The sequence below is a fragment of the Pelobates fuscus genome, chromosome 4 (assembly GCF_036172605.1).
Source record: "Pelobates fuscus isolate aPelFus1 chromosome 4, aPelFus1.pri, whole genome shotgun sequence".
Lineage (NCBI taxonomy): Eukaryota > Metazoa > Chordata > Amphibia > Anura > Pelobatidae > Pelobates > Pelobates fuscus.
In genome coordinates, this window is record NC_086320.1 from 30,251,427 (window position 1) to 30,271,084 (window position 19,658).

At 40.6% G+C, this 19,658-nt stretch overlaps 2 protein-coding genes across 2 annotated transcripts in view; one reads left to right on the plus strand and one right to left on the minus strand.

Annotated features, from left to right (window-relative positions):
* SLA (Src like adaptor) overlaps window positions 1–2,265 on the plus strand; it is a 38,319-nt gene extending 36,054 nt beyond the window's left edge. The window contains exon 8 of the mRNA XM_063451043.1: window positions 641–2,265. Coding sequence (XP_063307113.1) covers window positions 641–869 — 229 coding nt within the window. The 3' untranslated portion in view covers window positions 870–2,265. The remainder of the gene's footprint in view (window positions 1–640) is intronic.
* The window catches only part of TG (thyroglobulin), a 262,451-nt gene that overhangs the window by 86,355 nt on the left and 156,438 nt on the right, over window positions 1–19,658 (minus strand). The window contains exon 40 of the mRNA XM_063451042.1: window positions 13,946–14,139. Within this exon, the coding sequence (XP_063307112.1) occupies window positions 13,946–14,139 (194 nt within the window). The remainder of the gene's footprint in view (window positions 1–13,945; window positions 14,140–19,658) is intronic.

Consider the following 19,658-nt stretch of genomic DNA (forward strand, 5'->3'; position numbering starts at 1 on the left):
TAGGGGGCGGACCGAACATTGCGCGTGTTCGCAACCGCTATGTTCGCCAGCGAATGGTTCCCGGCGAACTGTTTGGGACATCACTACTCTTCTGATTTTTTAGGGAGACACTAAGTACCAGTTCACTGTATACCCTGATGTATTCTTCTTGTTCTTGATTCTGATAAAAGGAGGAAGTAGGTTTAAACAAACATATTACATGGGAAAAGGTTTTATGTTTACGTTCCTCTGCGCTCTTTTATTTTTTTCCCTTGCGGCAACATTGTTAATCAAGGAAATACCGAGGATATTTTCCACTAAGAGCAGCATTGGGATACTAGCAATTTTTACACATATACCACTACCTATGTTATTCAGATAAATGTAACTAGAAAGTGTTTTGTATAGTATTTACATTATAAACACCTTAGGTGATAAGCTCAACGGCTGCCTATATTTGATACATGTATCCTTTTTTTTCTTTCCTATACATACTCTAAGCACGATTGATTATTCATTATTATTTCTTCATTAGCATTCTGACATTTTACAGTGTTCTAATGAAACCAAGTTTTATATCTAGATATCTAATGATATATATATTTTGTTGGTTGCAAGATTACCAAAATAAGAATTTAAAGAGCTGTCATTTTTTTTCTAGGGTTCCATTGACCATGGAAGATCCGGATAATACATTGGACCTGGACGATACGTTTCTCAGCTTTGGCCTCAGACAAAGCATTGCTTCATACATCTCGCTAGCAGGAGATGAAACTTACTCCCTAACGAGCAACGATAAGAAAACAAAATGCCACAGCAAAATCATAGCTGGCTTAAATAGAGACCACATGACATCATTCAGAGCAAATTATACTCAAGACTACACATGAGAAAACATTTTGAAATTGAAAAGTCAACCTACATTTGAATTTAGCTTTTTTGTGTGAATTCTACCTGCTGCACAGATATTTACCTCAGCAAAGTGCTAACAGTCCGTCATTTAAGAAAAACTGTTGAATGAACGAAATGTATTGGGACAAAGAAATCTTATGAAAACATTTTCCTGCTGAGAAAATAATTTATTAAAAAAAAAAAAAAATCGCACAAAAAAAAATATTGGTCACGTCTTGGCTTTTAATGCTTTTTTTACGGACAAATTGCTTGAATCCTACATTCATGGAAGACTCATAGAGACTCATTAAGAAAATCATCAAATGATCGTGGAAAATAACATTTTAGCAAGTGATCAACTTAAATCAATCTTGTTCAAGCAGGCAAGAATAAATAATAATGTAACATTTAAGCAAGTTTTATAAAAAGCTTAGAATCTTTATATTTTTATTCCACCAAGACAAATGTATAACATGTTTTTGCACTTCAATGTACCATTAATAATCACAGAATTCTAAATTAGTGTGACGCGTACCTTTATGAAAAGGGGTTAAAAGGGACACTGCAAGAACTGTAACTGCTTCATCTCATTTAAGTGGTTAAGGTATCTGGAGTGGTGCTTTCCTTCCATTTAGCATTAGATAATTTTTAATTCTATACAATAGTCCCAAGCAGCCATCTGCTTTGGGCTGCTTGCGCTAATGAGGAAGCATTATAGACAGGTTTGATTGGTTGGGAGTGTACCCATTGCTGGTACGAATTGGTATGGCTTGAAGGAAGTGTGCAATCTCTGCCTTAGCCAAACCTTCAGCTTGGTCTGGGCTATGGACTGCAAAGGATCCTCATGCAAGACATTGCTTGAAAATTATTTAACACTGAATTGAGGGACAGTGCCAGAGGACTCCAGGTACCATAACCACTTCAGAGAGATGAAATGTTAAAATTGCCTACAGTGTCTATATAGATTGTATCATATTAAGTTACAATCTGTAGCTTCCCATTCCAGGTGTAAATATAGTTTACAGTCTAAAACAAATTAATTTATCACTGATGTCTAAGAAAACCACAAAGGAATTTACTGTTATTTTGTCACCTTAACCCCATCACCCATTTACACTTTCAAAATCTTCTTTTATCTATTGCCTATTGTTCATTATTTTTCCCTACAAAGATGTGAGCAAAATACAAAGGATTCATGGTAAATCTGACTAAATTACTTTTAGAATCTTGATAATCCATACACCCGTCTTTCTCATACTGGAACATTCTCCTACTGAAACCTAACTATTGTCATTTTCTTTTTAAAATAATTTCAAGTGACAACAGGCACTCCTGGTATATTGACTATTGCCTTTGAATTATCTCTCAAAATAAACTGATTCCCCTTTGTAAAAGTGTATAGCGCCTCAATGGGTCTAATGTAATGAACAGTCTTTACTGGTATTCTCCTATAATTATCATTTATTTCAACGTACTTGATTCTAGGCATGATAATTAACCTCTAAAAAAAAAAATTCTAAAAAAAACCTCAAAATGTTTCGCTTTGATTTGAGGGCACCACAAAGATGAACATCCTAGTATATATAGTGCATTGTATATGTCTATTAATTCTGTCAAATATATGTGTCCAACGTCTAAATAAAATGTACATGTTTAACACAGGAACAAAAACGGCTCTTGGGATGAAAAAATCGCATACCCTTTTTAAATTCCCTGATTTAGAGGAGTAACCATTGCAAGCTATTAATGTATAAAGGATTTCAATATCACATACATTTTGCTCTGGATTTCGAAATTCTGTCTTAGAGTCGTTGATATATATCTTTTTCTCACAGTAAGTATTTCTGTAGCTTGCACATGATATTCAGTCGTTGAGGAGACATTGTTGCCGTGTAGGTTTTTAATTCTACCCCACTCTTTTTCTACCCATAATCGTATCAAAGTGACTCATGTATGATGCAACAACATCTACCTGTGGGTAGTTATATTGAATAATTACTACCAGAATAATCACTGCCGCAGAGTGCATTAGCAGAGTGATAAGAACATAAACCTAAAAGATTTTGATGTGTGTTGACACTAATACACTCCTCTGTTGGATGCATATGCAAAATACATATAAACATGCAAATGCAATTTCCTCAGGTTAATTAAATATTTTTAGATGTACTGGAAGTTATTTATGCAGAGAATTCTGGGGCACGGTTGTAAATGTTAACTAATCAGTAGAAACAGTCCATCGGTAACCATAATGACTCTATTAAAGGGACATTATGGTGACCATAACAACCTTAGCTCAATGAAGCAGTGTTGGTATAAAGATTAAGTCACTGCAGTATAACTGCTCAAGTCTCTGCCATTTAGGAGTTAAATCCCTTTGTTTATGCAGCCCTAGCCACACCTCCCTGCATGTGACTTACACAGCCTTCCTAAACACTTCCTGTAAATAGTCATCTAATGTTTATACTTCCTTTATTGCAAATTCCATTTAATTTAGTATTTAATATCTCCTGCTCTGTTAATAGCTTGCTAAGCCATGCAAGAACCTCCTGTGTGTGATTAAAGTTAAATTTACAGAGCAGGAGCTAACAATGTCTAAAGTAAGTTAACATCTGATGGAAATTGAATTTTTTTTTTCATGCAGGCTTAGACAGTCAAAGACAGGGGAGGTGTGGCTAAGGCTACATAAACAGAAACAAAAGTGATTTAACTTTTTAAATGGCAGAACATTTAGCAGTAAAACTTCAGAGGGATGATCTATATAGAAAGTCATTAAGCTAAAGTTGTTTGGTGACTATAGAAGTCATTAAGCTAAAGTTGTTTGGTGACTATAGTGTCCCAGATGTGCTTTTTATACCTTTACCACAGGACGTGCTACTGAAATATATTGAGAGGGTAAAATGTACTTTCAGGTCCCAGAGTTACAGGGGATCGATGTATCTGCACACCCCATGACTTTCTACTATGTGTGTCCAAAGATGGACTTCCAGTTAGCAATGTATTATTGGCTGGAGACCAGTGAACTATACCCTATGGTTTGTGAGAGGACAGAAGCCTTTGGTCATAGAGGAGTATTTTCCCAGCTACATCTGATTGCTCAGCAGATTTGTGTATTCAGTTTCTTTCAAATCAAAATGTGTCTAAATTTTGGGAGATTGCATCTCGTCTGAAATTCCAAACTCAAGAGATTATTAATAGGAAAAAAAATATTGATGGTTAGGGGACATCCACTTAATGTTGATTTTACTCACATACCACTAGAAGTGACCAATAAGGTGAAAATAGTGATATATTTGTTTTAATAAATATTTAATATATAAATATATATATTGTTACTGCTACCCCTCTTTTTTCCTTTAATTGGTTACTTCTCCTCACAACGATCTACTAATTAAATGGCGCACAAATGTCAGTGTGCTGCAAAATATATACACAATATTTTTAATTTGCAGTAAACTGATTGGCTAAGTTTCACAATTTCAACACCATTTTGGTTTAACTGTTTTTTCCCAAAACGATAGCATGGACGAAATTTGCCTGAAACAAAACGCGACATAATCAAAACTTGCCTGAAAACAAAAATTGTATTCAGACGATTCAATTCTATTGCCGAGTACAATATAGTACCAGATGATAAGGTAATATCTTGAAACTAGTTGTCTTTGTGACAAATAAACATCAAATATAACATTCTTAATAGCAATAACATCGGTTGGGATTAGCAATTCTCCATTAAATAAACACATGTTGAAGGAATGTAAAAATAAAATATATATTAATTCGAGAGGTACTGAAGTTCCCATTTTGCTGTTTCAGGTGGCATTTTACTAGTATACATTGTTTGTCTAACTGGCTTTGTGATATAGCTAGAAGAAACATATGTAGATTCAACTAATCCCTGCCGCTGACACTGGTCACTCTACATAATGCCACTCTTTATACAATTCTACGTTATGTTTCCCAAAATTTCATATTGACTTGTGAAAATGACTTTAGCATTGACTTTAATAATAATTCCTTTTTACAATATTTTCAGGAAGGAATCTCAAATGAGACAGAGATCAAGGGACAGCGGTTTCTAAAGCTTGTGTTTGTTCTGTATTTTCTTATTATGGCATTGAAAATATTTAATGTGGAATCTTTAAAAATGTAACATTTTCAGCTACTACTAAATATTTGGAATTTAAAAAAAAATGCATATCTATCATACGGGGAAAATGATATATCTTTGACATAACGTGTTAAAGAAAAGGCAAATCTCAGACTTGTCCTGAAGGGTATCAGTCATGCCAAGGAAAGTTCTTCTGCTACTACGAGTCTGTCACGACTAGTAATGTGGTCCAGCACGCAGAAACTATGTAAACATATACATAAGTAAGAAAAGGAAAATAATAGGATAGAGCGTAAACCGGACCTTAGAATGGCCGGACTAATACGCTAGAGACAGAGAATGGTCAAAGGGAAAGCCGAGGTCAAGGAAGCCAGAAAATACTCAATACCGATTAAACAAGCCAAGTCAGGGAAACCAGAGATCAGAATAACCAGGGAAACGCCAAGGATCAGGATACCAGGAAATCAGAAAAACAGAATTAGCACTTTCAGGAAACCAGGAAACTGAAACCACGACATGGCAAAGTAATGGGGAAAGCTAGGGGTTTAAATACCCCTCTCTAGGCTATGATTGGTCAGAGGACGACCTCTGACCCCAAAACGTGCGTGTGCGTTGATGTCGTGACGTCACGCACACGTTAGTATAATTTTCGGGGGCGGAGCTACTCTTAGGCGCGACCACGTGGTCGGCGCCATGTTTGATTCGGGCGTGATGCCCGGAAGAACGGAAGGAGCGGTTCCCGGCTCGCCGACGAGCAGGTAAGCTCGTGTTGTCGGCGTGGCCGTGCCGGTCGGGCACGGCCGTGAGGCTCGGCGGGCCGGTAACCGCAACAGTACCCCCCACTCGAAGACCGCGCACCGGGCGGGAAGGACCCGGCTTAAGAGGAAAGCGGTTGTGAAACGACCGGATAAGACGGGGCGTATGGACCCGGTCAGCAGGAACCCAACAACGTTCCTCGGGACCATAACCCTTCCAGTCAACGAGATAGGACAAGACACCTCTGGATAATTTGGAGTCCATGATAGAATGGACTTCGTATTCTTCTTGATCACCCACCACCAAGGGCGGAGGAGGAGTGGCTAACCTGGTGTAGCGATTGCAAGTAAGGGGCTTGAGCAGAGACACATGGAAAGTATTTGCAATTCTCATATGAGCCGGAAGTGCCAAAGAATAGGTCACTGGATTAATACGTTGGGTAACTCGAAAGGGACCTATGTACCGAGGGGCAAATTTCATGGACGGGACCTTAAGCTTGATATGTTTTGTGGAGAGCCACACCCTGTCACCTGGAAGATATACAGGATTAGCGCCCCGTTTTTTGTCAGCTTGGGCCTTTGCTCGTAATGAAGCTTTCTGCAGAGCTGAATGGACGGAATCCCAGGTGTCATGAATTGATTCCAAACGGGTGTTCAAGGCAGGAATTTCCGTGTCTGAGAATTCAGAAGGAAAAACAGCGGGGTGATAACCCTGATTTACAAAGAATGGACTGTGATTAGAAGATTCATGAGTGGCGTTGTTCCTGGCGAACTCAGCCATGGGTAAGAGCTCATACCAGTTAGATTGATTGGCATTTATAAAGCAACGTAAATAGGCTTCTAGAGACTGATTCGCCCTCTCTGCTGCTCCATTCGTTTGAGGGTGATATGCCGATGAAAAGGAGAGTTCAATGCCTAATTGCTTACAAAAGGAACGCCAAAACCTAGAAACAAACTGGGTACCTCTGTCAGATACTATGCTTTTAGGTACACCGTGCAACCGAAAGATCTCTCTCAAGAATATTTGAACTAGATCTTGAGCAGATGGTAATTTTTTAAGGGGGACAAAATGTGCCATCTTTGTGAACCTATCGATAACCATAAGGACTGTATTAAACCCGTTTGAACTGGGTAGATCCACAATGAAATCCATGGCTAAGTGGGTCCAAGGAGCACTGGGTATGGGCAGTGGTTGTAAGAGTCCAGGAGGCGATCTAGGAGGAACTTTATAAACGGCACATATTTGACATGCCCCAACATATTCTTTGATATCATTTCTAAGAGCAGGCCACCAAAACCTCCGGGAGATGGCAGAGAGGGTTTTGTGAACTCCAGGATGGCCTGCTGTGAGGTTGTCATGGAACAAATCTAGTACCTTCTTTCTAAACTGAGGTGACACATACAGTTTGTCCGGAGGTTTTCCCATAGGTGCCTGAGTTTGATCCGCTATTATGGCACAGAAGAGTGGAGAAGACACTTCGGTAACTGTAGTGGCAATGAGGCATTCAGGAGGTATAATAGGATATATCACCTGTTCCGGAGCTTCATCTGTCTCAAACTGCCTAGAAAGTGCATCTGCCTTGGTGTTTTTAGTACCAGGCCTGTACGTAATTATGAAATTGAATCGGGAGAGGAACAATGACCATCTAGCCTGACGAGAGGACAGTCTCTTAGCGTCCCCGATATAAGCCAAATTCTTATGATCCGTAAAGATCAAAAGTGGCTCTTTGGAACCGTCTAAGAGATGCCTCCATTCCTTAAGGGCAAGTACAATGGCCAAAAGTTCCCTATTCCCTATGTCATAATTCTTCTCTGCAGGTGTGAGTTTGCGAGAGTAAAATCCACAAGGATGTAAAGGTGTATCAGGACTTTCTCTTTGAGACAGAATGGCTCCAACTCCTGTCTCTGATGCATCCACCTCTAGGATAAATGGTTTGGTTGGATCAGGATGGGTCAGGACAGGTGCTGAGGAAAATAAAGATTTTAACAATTCAAATGCCTCTCTTGCTTCTTTGGGCCTAGATGTACAATTTGCTCCTTTTTTGGTTAAATTGGTTATAGGGGAAATCACGGAGGAAAAACCCTTTATGAATTTGCGGTAGTGTCACGACACTCCTTAGTCAATATGCCCTCGTGCAGTACTCGCACTCACCACTCTCTGTTTGGCACTGTTTCTCATTTCCTTTCGTTAGGCACTACACCTGGCCCTTGTTTAGCACCTATATATTCTGGTTTCTCCCCTCACTCCTTGTCAGATCATTATCCTCTATCCGTGACCCTGTACCTGCTGTTTCCTGGTTCCCGTGATTCTGGCTCCTTGCTCCTTGCTCCTGTGTCTTGTTTCCTGTGTATCCTGTGTATCCTGAGTATCCTGTGTTTCCTGATCCGGTGTTCCGTTGTCCTTATGGTCCTGTGTTCTTGTCTCTGCCTGGTCCTGTGTCCTGTGCCTCCTGTTCCAGTGTTCGCCTGCAGTGTTCCTGCCTAGACTCCTTCTCCAGTGATTCTGACCTTGCTGCATTATTTCTGTGTGACCTGCTTAGGGCTTTGCCCCTTGATGTTCATTTAGTACTTGGTGGCTGCACTACCCTGACTAAGCCTTTACCTTTGCCTAGGACTATCGTGGACTCTGCCTGCTCTATTGTATATATTGGGTTATTGTATATATTTATATATTTGTGGCATTGTCATATTTTGTTTTGTATATATATATATCCTTTTGGTTTTCCTTAATACATTTTCTTTATTACTCCATTTATCGTGTCCTAGCATTATTTCTCTGCTAAGTTGGTTCCCACACTTAAAGGGACAGTGCTGTTGCAGGGCAGCACCCCTTCATGTCATGATAGGTAGTAATTCGCAAAACCTATAAAGCGTTGAGTGGCTTTAAGGCCCTTGGGTAATGGCCACTGTAAGACTGCCTCCAGTTTACGGGGATCCATCTGGAAACCAGACGGAGATATAACGTATCCAAGGAATTGTATCTCCGTTTGGTCAAACTGGCATTTTTCCAGTTTACAGTAAAGGCCGTTCTGTAACAGGGTTTTCAGTACAATTCTCACATGTTCGTGATGTGTCTCTAGGTCTGGGGAATAGATGAGAATGTCGTCCAAGTACACTAGAACGAACATGTGAAGGTACTCTCTTAGGACATCGTTGATAAAATCCTGGAATACCGCTGGAGCGTTACATAATCCAAACGGCATAACCAGGTATTCGTAATGTCCCATTCTGGTGTTAAATGCGGTCATCCATTCGTGACCGTCCTTAATCCTGACTAGATTGTATGCGCTTCGGAGATCGAGCTTGGTAAAGACTCGAGCTCCCCTCAATCTGTCAAACAGCTCTGATATAAGGGGAATAGGGTAGACATTTTTTATGGTAATCCTATTCAAACCCCTATAATCAATACAAGGGCGTAGGTCTCCTTCTTTTTTAGAGACAAAGAAGAATCCAGCCCCGGCTGGTGAGGAGGACCTACGGATATGACCCTTTCTGAGAGCATCTTTAATATATTCCTCCAAACAAAGATTTTCCTGGGGGGACAAGGCATAGACTCCTCCCTTGGGAGGCATAGTCCCTGGTAATAAGTTTATGGTGCAGTCATAAGGTCTATGAGGAGGTAACCCTTCTGACTGGACCTTGTTAAATACCTCTTTCAAGTCCATATACTGCGGTGGAATTTGTGTGGTCAAGGGAGGTGCAACAGGAACATTAATGGTACCAATAGGTTGTGGGATTTGCTTAAAGCAAACACCTTTGCATCTCTCACCCCAACTCACAATCTCTCCTTCAATCCAATCTAAACGTGGATTGTGTTTCAGGAGCCAAGGGAAACTGAGTATTATCGGAACTGTAGGTGAAGATATGATTTGAAAGGTCATTTCTTCAGAGTGGAGAATACCCACTGAAACAGTGATTGGCAGAGTTTCGTGTGTGATGAAAGGCTGGGTAAGAGGCCTTCCATCAATGGCCTCGACTGCTATCGGTTTCTCTTTATGTCTTAAGGGCAGGAGATGTTTTGCAGAGAATTCTTTGTCTAGGAAATTCTCCGCTGCCCCAGAGTCAATCATAGCCTCACACTGAACAGTAGTGTTCTTGAAAGATAAGGTTACTTTGACAAGGAAACGGTTCTTAGTCAATTTAGGGGACATATACATCACACCTAAGGTCGGTCCCCGTACGTGCCTTAGGTGTGCAAGTTTTCCGGCCGAACCGGGCATGACGATCTTAGATGTCCCTTCTTGCCACAATACATACATAACCCCTCGTTACGTCTGTGTTGTCTCTCTGCCTCAGTGAGTTTAGCGCTACCCAATTGCATGGGTTCAGGTTCTGGAAGAGGCGTTTGGCTACTCACCACTGGGTTAGAGAAACGAGGGGCTATGGACAAATTAGAACGTCTGTTACGTTGTTTGTTTTTCTCTCTCTCTCTGAGCCGGTTATCAATGTCTATCATGTATGCAATAAACTCATTAAGATTAACCGGAAGGTCTCTAGCTGCAGTCTCATCTTGTATACTCTCAGCTAGACCCTCAGAGAAAGCAGCCACCAGACCACTATTGGTCCAATCAACCTCAGACGCTAATGTCCTGAACTCTATTGCATAATCGGCTACAGAACGACTGCCTTGCTTGATTCTCATAAGGGCTTTGGCAGCGTTCTTCTCCCTGCCTTTAGGTTCAAACGTAGCCTTAAAGGCCGTAAGAAAAGTATTGTAATCACGGGCTACTGCGTCACCACTTTCCCATAAGGGGTTAGCCAAGGTCAAAGCTTTTCCAGTTAATTGGTTCATCAGATAGCCTATTTTAGATCTATCTGTTGGGAATGAACCTGGGGAGGCCTCAAAGTGGTATCCAATTTGGTTTAAAAAACCTCTGAATTCCTTAGAATCACCTCCATAGCGAGGGGGCGGTGACAAGGTTATGGACGGTGGTTTATGTGGTACGGGAACCACTACAGGTGGCGGAACCACAGGTGGTACCGGAGGGACCTCTAAATAGGCAGTCCTCTGGAGCAAGGTCTGAAATGCCTGGGCAAATTGGTCTAACCTGTGGTCCATATCCTCCACCCTACTCTCACATGCGATCATATGCTTGCATAGTTCTGCAGGATCCATGGCCATGTCGTAATGTCACGACTAGTAATGTGGTCCAGCACGCAGAAACTATGTAAACATATACATAAGTAAGAAAAGGAAAATAATAGGATAGAGCGTAAACCGGACCTTAGAATGGCCGGACTAATACGCTAGAGACAGAGAATGGTCAAAGGGAAAGCCGAGGTCAAGGAAGCCAGAAAATACTCAATACCGATTAAACAAGCCAAGTCAGGGAAACCAGAGATCAGAATAACCAGGAAAACGCCAAGGATCAGTATACCAGGAAATCAGAAACACAGAATTAGCACTTTCAGGAAACCAGGAAACTGAAACCACGACATGGCAAAGTAATGGGGAAAGCTAGGGGTTTAAATACCCCTCTCTAGGCTATGATTGGTCAGAGGACGACCTCTGACCCCAAAACGTGCGTGTGCGTTGACGTCGTGACGTCACGCACACGTTAGTATAATTTTCGGGGGCGGAGCTACTCTTAGGCGCGACCACGTGGTCGGCGCCATGTTTGATTCAGGCGTGATGCCCGGAAGAACGGAAGGAGCGGTTCCCGGCTCGCCAACGAGCAGGTAAGCTCGTGTTGTCGGCGTGGCCGTGCCGGTCGGGCACGGCCGTGAGGCTCGGCGGGCCGGTAACCGCAACAGAGTCTTTATCTCAAAACAGACATTGTGATGATCTAAAGTTGACTGCATCTGGTATAAATTACCCCCAGAAATGGGTATGGTTAGTAAAAGATTGGTCTTATCATTGAACAATGCAGGAAGGGTGAATTTATTAAAGATGCGAGACTAGTCAATATTTCCGTAGGTTCTACCTACCTATGAATATACTAGATTATGCAAGAAAATTATATTACACATATCAAAAGAGGAAGGAATTTTAACTTTTTCCATCCTATCTTAACTGCATTATAACTTCCCCAAATGCATGGCTGGACTTAAGTCAGTTGCTCCTCTAGCTGTCGGAGTCTTGACTACCCAACAGAAAAATATAGTTTTGGTTCTGCAATACAGAACGTTTTCATTTTGTGCTGTGAGTCTGAGAAAGTCCAAAAGATTGCAACAATTCATAAAAGCAACAATATATTTCGACAAGTATTACACAATTTGAACACAACAAAAACACTAAATGTACTGAGAATTTGGAAGAACATTTGGCGAGTCACTGATATCCAAATTAGATACCAGTTGAAGAAAGATGGTCAAGGCACTTCAATGCTCTAAAGGCACTTTTATTGGGACAAGGTGAACACCACCACAACGTTTCAACCCTCACAGGGATCTTTGTCAAGCTGTGTGGGCTGAAACGTTGCAGTGTTTACCGTATCCCAATAAAAGTGCCGTTAGAGCATTGGAGTGCCTAGACCATCCATCTTCAACTGGTATTTAATTTGCTGGGCTGGTCCTGCCCTGGGTCTGGTAGACCACCCAATTTAGCTCATGTGATCTGAGTGCAGTTCCTTCTTTGTCTTTGTATTGGTATCCAAATTGACACAGTGTAATTCATGGATATCTAGTCAAGCGACATGTCATATCTAGAAGCAACACCAACATGACACTAGAAGACATCTGGAGAGCAGTTCAACTAGATTCTGGGCTTCTGGCAGTAACACAAATGTCCTCTGCCCTTCCTTTTGGCATAAGCTGTATTTTATATGTAGAGGGCAGGGATATGACCTTATATACCACAGCCCCATCTTATACCAGAAGGTATTATAGAGAACAGGCAAGAGGGATCTGTGCTGCCCAGGGTACAGGTCTCCTTTTACATCTACTTTATTTTTTTATTTTTACAATCTTTATGTTAATTTCGGATGTACTATCAAATACAGACAAAATAGAATTAGTATAGTTATAAGAAAATATTTTAGCAGAAACATTCTTCTCATTTATAGGAACAGGTATTCAATAGAGAGTCCATCCATATTTCTACCATCTTAAACCTGCGACTTACTATTGCTTTCTATCAAGTCTTACTGTGAGTTATCAAGTCTGAAGGCAATCAACTTATCTCTGCATAAACATGGGGAGAAGTTCTCACAGTAGCTGGGGGAAACTAATGGAAACTGTATGTTAGTAGAAGAGAAAAAAGAGAAAAAAAAGGGGTGATGCGTGGATGGAGGGGGATTAGGAAAACTACCCATTCCTGCAGCCCCAGTCCTCCTACAGGGGAACCCCCCCGTTGTCTCCATAGTATTGTAGTATTGGTAGTGAAAGCAATACTGAGGTTAAAAAAAACGGAATCACTCTAGTGCTGTCAGTTCTCTCCTCAGAATAAGCCAAGTAACCTGCTAGAGCTTTGCTGGAGCCCTCTATCCGATCACACCTCAGTCTGGGGTTCTCCTCCACTCATTCTCTGTACAACCAACTGATGGACATTCCCTCATTTAGCTCGAGGTTTTTTATGAGTGGCAACATTGGACCAGTACTGTGGTTATATCCATTTTTTATTTCTGTTAGGCAATGCTTTAAGTGGCTAAAGGATCTAGACCAGGAGTGCCCCAAAGGTAGATCCTCAGATGATTTAAAACTCCAGGTTCCATCATGCCTTGTCACTCTAAAGGCATTCTAAAGGCATGCAAAGCATTATGGGAGTTGAAGTCCTACAAAGCTGGGCATCTACCTTTTGGGCACCCTGATCTAGACAATGTCTTTCTTGGTTCAGCCCTGTTTAACACAAGTGAATGCTAAACTTGGCACCCTAGATGTTTAAAATACAAATACTTTCTCCTCTCCAACCTTACATCATGATCAAACTCATAAATGTCGATAGATATCAATATTTCTTGTAGACAGGTTCCACCATTCAATTCGCTTATAGCTGTAGCAAATTAACTGTGGCTCCGATAACACAATTATTTCAGCTGACGCGTTCTGTGTACTTGAAACATTATCAATACCATCAGAACTTTTTTTTTCTTTTTACAGATTTTTCAGTGCGATATTTATAGGAATCACACACACATCACATGTATTGAGGCTGCAAGGTTTTGAAAAAAAAATTAAATCAGGTTTTGAAATCATATCTCTTTGGTTAATACATCCTATCTCTACAGTTAATAAATTAATTAACATACATTTATATTTCTGTAGACCTTACCATTAGCAGGGCTCTTCTAATTGGTTTGGTCTCGGGGCTCATTAAATGGAGGCTTGCTATGTCAGCTCCTGCTCGATCTGCGGCTATTGAAATAAGTGTGGGGTCCCCTCCCAAATAAGCAATGTTTTCATGTGTCCATTTTAGCGCAGCAGCTTGATCGAGTAGGCCCCAGTTTCCACTTGGCACAGCGTTACCTAATGATTAAACAAGATGATGGGAATATGTATCTGTTAGCAAGAAATGAATGGGGAACTGTCACTTCTCTGAAATTTACACAACTGTTTTAAAACGGAACATCACCTATAACTTGTGTGCTTAATTTCTCTTATGTTTATATTAAAGATTTAGCATATGAAATCATAATCCAGTTGAGACAAGGTAAAGCCAGGGTAAACATTGCAAATAAATAGGAGGGAGAGAAACTTTGTTTAAAGGGACTCTCCAGATCAGTAAAGCACTTTAACTTGCTGAAATGCTTTATGTGTTTAGAAGGTGTCCTTTTTTACATTTTGCAAAAAGTGTAGATAAAAAATAAAATGAAATTACACTTTTATAAATTAAACTTGTCACACCTGCTGGCTGTCAATCAGATAACCGGTCCTGTTACATCCGGTTAGCTCAGTGAAACTAAACTCAAGAGGCAGCAATTGCACAGAGCACCTGCCTTGCAAAGACTTATCCTTGAGCTGTATTGGGAAGTCTGTGATTGGACAGCCACAGAAAGTCTTAGAAGAGTTAGAAGAGGAGGGGCTTGCCAAGACAACAGACAAGAGAACTGCAGTCATTACAAGCTGTATATCTTAAAAATGTATCGCTATAAAATGCATATTTAATGCATGCATGCTTTTATTTTTGTGTTTGGGCAGAGGAGTGTCCCTTTAATGTCTTCTTTTTATCTGTATTCTCTCTCTATTCTGACTGGAAAGGACAGAGCTTACAACAATGAGTGACAGTGAGCTTAGATGGAGGTACCCAGTTGCAGTTTAACCCCTTAAGGCCACATGACATGTGTGACACGTCATGATTCCATTTTATTCTAGAAGTTTGGTCCTTAAGGGGTTAAAGCCGTGTTAATTTCTACATTTATTTTATTTTATTTCCCACATCTCTTAAATATATATTTATTAAAAGCAGAGCTAAGTAAACATAAAATTAAAGAGACACTATAGTCACCAGCATAACTACAGCTACAACTAATATGTACCTGCAGGCTTTTTAATGTAAATACTGCTTTTTCAGAGAAATGGCAGTGTTTACATTACTGCCTAGTAACACTTCTTGTGGCTACTCAGACTAGTGGCTACTAGAAGTTCTTCCTGGGTTAGTGCTGTACAGTGTGCAGCACTAACATTCAGCGTCTCCTCCCTCTGCATGCAGACACTGAACATTCCCCCTAGAGATGCATTGATTCAAAACATCTCTATGAGGAGATGCTGATTGGCCTTTTGCTATGTATGAGCACTTGCTGTGTATGAGCACTTGGCTGAGATCATCAATCTCAGTCAAAAAAGCGGAGCAGGGAAGGAGACAACTGCGACAGAACCCGTGTTCTGGTTACAGGGGGGCTGCCCACCTAAATAGTGTTATTACAGCTATAGATAAAGTAATAAAACAAAACAACTACGTTGTTGAGTGTTAAATATCGATTACTTAACTTCAATTAGTCTGTAGCCTCCCAAGATCGTTATCCACCACAAAAACGATCATATATATGTATAGAACCACAAGCAGAAGTGGGATACGGCTGTACAGTCTATATAGGGAACATGCAAGGAAAAAAAAACAATAGTGTGATACAGTATATACAGTGAAAATGTGCGCTTAAATGGATGCACTCACGAGATAGTAAAGGTAAAACAGCATTCAAGGTGCCTCCCCAGGAAATATGGGGGGATGCTGGTATCCTTCGGTAGTGTCTAGCAGCCAAATGGGACACAGGACTCCAGGTGAGTAATGGTAGAAAATATTTGTAGTTTTATTTTCTTTAAAAGGTGATACAACACCAAGCAGATAAAATATAAAAGTGCAGCAGTAGGTCCAACGCGTTTCGTTCAACACAGGAACTTCATCAGGGACCGCACAGTAAAAGAAATCAACAGCAATATTGCAGATTGTAAAAAAAAATATACACATCCTACTCACCCTAACAATAATCACTATAAATAGGGCTAATCCCAATGTCCCATTGGTCCTAAGTGTGGGGGGTGTCCTCCGGGCTGCTCTCCATTGGTCAAGGGATAATATCATCCAGCTGATTCCATTTTCGGCATTTCAATGCCCAGAAAACGAGCGCGTTTTTTTCATACGCCGGAACCGGAAGTAGACGTTTTCTTTCACTTCCGCGTTCCACATGCGTTCCACGTGCGTTCCAAGGGCAGTCCGCACATGCTCAGTGGGTATTACACAACTATCTCAATCGAAAACATCCTAATGCATTTAAAAAAAGCCCTTAAAAGCTCAAAACATAACTAAAGGTGCAATTAATCTCTAGAAAGAGAAAAAATAAATTAATATATGATATACAAACATAATTAGTTACTTTAGTGAACTTGAACTTGTCATGTGACAAAATTAAACATTAAACATTATACTTCTGGTGTCTGTAATTCTATGGAAATAGCAAACACCTTCTCTGCAAATCTATTTAAAGTGACAGACTCTTCATAAATTTCTATAAACCTCTTCTTTATTGAGGATATTGTCATAATAAATCCCTCCATAGGTTTATTTTAAAGTGACACACACCTTATCTCCAAAAACCTGTTTGAAGTTATAGATTCCTCCGTGAATCAGTAAAGGTGACAAGCACCTATTACAAAATTAACCAAGTGACTCATACCTGATAGGCTAAAAAAAATAATCAACTAAAAAACCATAACCTATAAATTTTACAAATGTTCCCTAAATATTATTAGTTAAGGACATTATAAATACCTGATTAGTACACATAACTGTATAATATAAACTACGTTAGTAATTATTATTGTTTCATATATGCTATCTTGATCTGTTTTTTATCTTAATTATATTCTTTGGTTTCATACATATGCACCAAAAAATAGATCACTCTCATTGTCCCATATCATCAAAAGAAAAAGAAAGGCGAAAAAGGAGAAAAAAGTTATCCCCCGGCCAGAGGGAGTCCACATTAACATGTCCCTAGTAACCTATATGATTGATTGGTACTCCTTTGTCTGGAGGAAGGGTACTCCCTTAAAAAAGAAATTATAGAGAGAAGAGTAATCGTTACGGTTACTCCAAAAAGCACACAAGATCTATCCCAATATTTAAGCCCCTTGGTTCCAGGGTCTTTAGCTTGTGTATCCAGAAGGTTTCCCTCTGGGATAGCTTCTTAACTCTATCTCCTCCCCGTCAATAGGGCAGAACATGCTCGATCCCCATACATCGAAATTCTTTGAATGAAAAAGAAGGACAGCTGGAGCAGTGGGCGGAGACTGAATGAGTAACAAGTCCCTTACGTATATTGTTCAGGTGTTCCAAGATTCTAACTTTAAAAATACGTTGTGTCCGTCCCACATACTGTTTGCCACACGGACACTGCAGTAAATATACTACATGGTCCGTGTGGCAACTAATTGGTGATTTAATCCCAAAGGATTCTCCAGTTACACAACTGCCGAATTCCTTGGTTCTTTCCATATGGGCAGTGGTGCAAGCTTTGCAGCTATTGCATCCTCTAAAACAACCTGAATCGGGAGGTACATTAGATCTGTTGGTTTTAATCGCATAGCTGGGCGCTAGCATGTTCTTAAGGTTCTTATTTCGCTTGAAAATCACTGTTGGACGTTCAGATAGAGAACTGCCCAAAATGGGGTCCTGTTGTAAGATAGGCCAGAATTCAGTTAAACTTCTTTTTATCTTAAGATGATCGGTATTGTATTGAGTTACAAAGGAAGATCTAAAATTACCCCTCCCTCCTGTCCCAGGTGGTTTGTCCTCCAAAAGTTGGCTTCGTTCTAAAGAGCCTATGGAGCGGATCTCTTTCTCTAGGGTGTTTTTGTTATAGCCCCTCGCACACAATTTGTTCTTTATATGTGTGGACTGGGTATGGAAATCATGTGGGCGGGAACAATTGCGCTTAAGTCTAGTGAACTGGCTACGCGCTATGCCTTTAAGCCACGGTTTGTGGTGGCAGCTACGTTGGTGGACGAAACCATTGCCATCCGTTGGCTTGAAGAAACATTTAGTATGGATTTGGCCCTGATCACAGAAAATTTTGAGGTCCAAAAAATGGATCCTGCTCTTGTTCCACTCAGGAGTAAAGACAAGATTGAACAAGTTGGAATTGAGATAATGAACATAATCTGAAAAGCTGTCAGAAGACCCCTTCCAGATGACGATCACATCGTCAATATAACGCCGCCAGAGCACCAGGCTCTCCCTCCAGTCATGCCCAGACCATACGAAGAGTTCTTCCCATCTCCGCATATAGGTGTTGGCATAACTGGGGGCGAACCTGGTGCCCATGGCGGTACCTGTTATCTGGAGATAATGTTGATCGTTAAAAAAGAAAAAATTGTGTTCTAATATAAACTGGACAGAAGTCAATATGAAATCCCTCTGGCCTGAGGACAAGTCCAAATCCTGGGACATATAGTGATCAAGAGCTTCCAGCCCCAAACGGTGATTGATTACCGTATACAGAGATGTCACGTCAAGCGTGGCCCAACTGTAGTCGGATTCCCATTCTATACTCTCCAATTCTTGGAGAAAGGACTTAGTATCGCGTATATATGAGGGGGCCCCCTGGGCATATTTTTGGAGAAACGAATCCATATATGCTGATAAATTAGCTGTGAGAGAGTTCACTCCACTGATGATAGGGCGACCTGGTGGATCAGGGAGGCGTTTGTGGGTTTTAGGAAGGAAATAGAATATTGGAATTACTGGATTTTTTTGAAACAAGAAATCAAAATTCTTTTGCGATATAATTCCGCTATCCCTGGCTTTGATCAAAATTTCCTTCAGTTTTAAATTATACACCAGGGTGGGGTTATTTTGTAATGTGATATACGTCTTCCTATCCCCCAGGATGTTAAGGGACTCCTTCAGATAGTAGGAGGCTGTCATCAACACTATCCCTCCTCCCTTATCGGCCTCCCTGATCACCAGGTCCTCTCTTTCCATAAGGTGTTGTAAAGTGTCCTTCTCCTTCTTAGTTAAATTAAAAGGGGATGAACCTCTCTTTCTTTCGAGAGTAATGGATTGAAAAGCCTGGTCCACCATATGCTCAAAGGACCTGGTGATCAGGGAGGCCGATAAGGGAGGAGGGATAGTGTTGATGACAGCCTCCTACTATCTGAAGGAGTCCCTTAACATCCTGGGGGATAGGAAGACGTATATCACATTACAAAATAACCCCACCCTGGTGTATAATTTAAAACTGAAGGAAATTTTGATCAAAGCCAGGGATAGCGGAATTATATCGCAAAAGAATTTTGATTTCTTGTTTCAAAAAAATCCAGTAATTCCAATATTCTATTTCCTTCCTAAAACCCACAAACGCCTCCCTGATCCACCAGGTCGCCCTATCATCAGTGGAGTGAACTCTCTCACAGCTAATTTATCAGCATATATGGATTCGTTTCTCCAAAAATATGCCCAGGGGGCCCCCTCATATATACGCGATACTAAGTCCTTTCTCCAAGAATTGGAGAGTATAGAATGGGAATCCGACTACAGTTGGGCCACG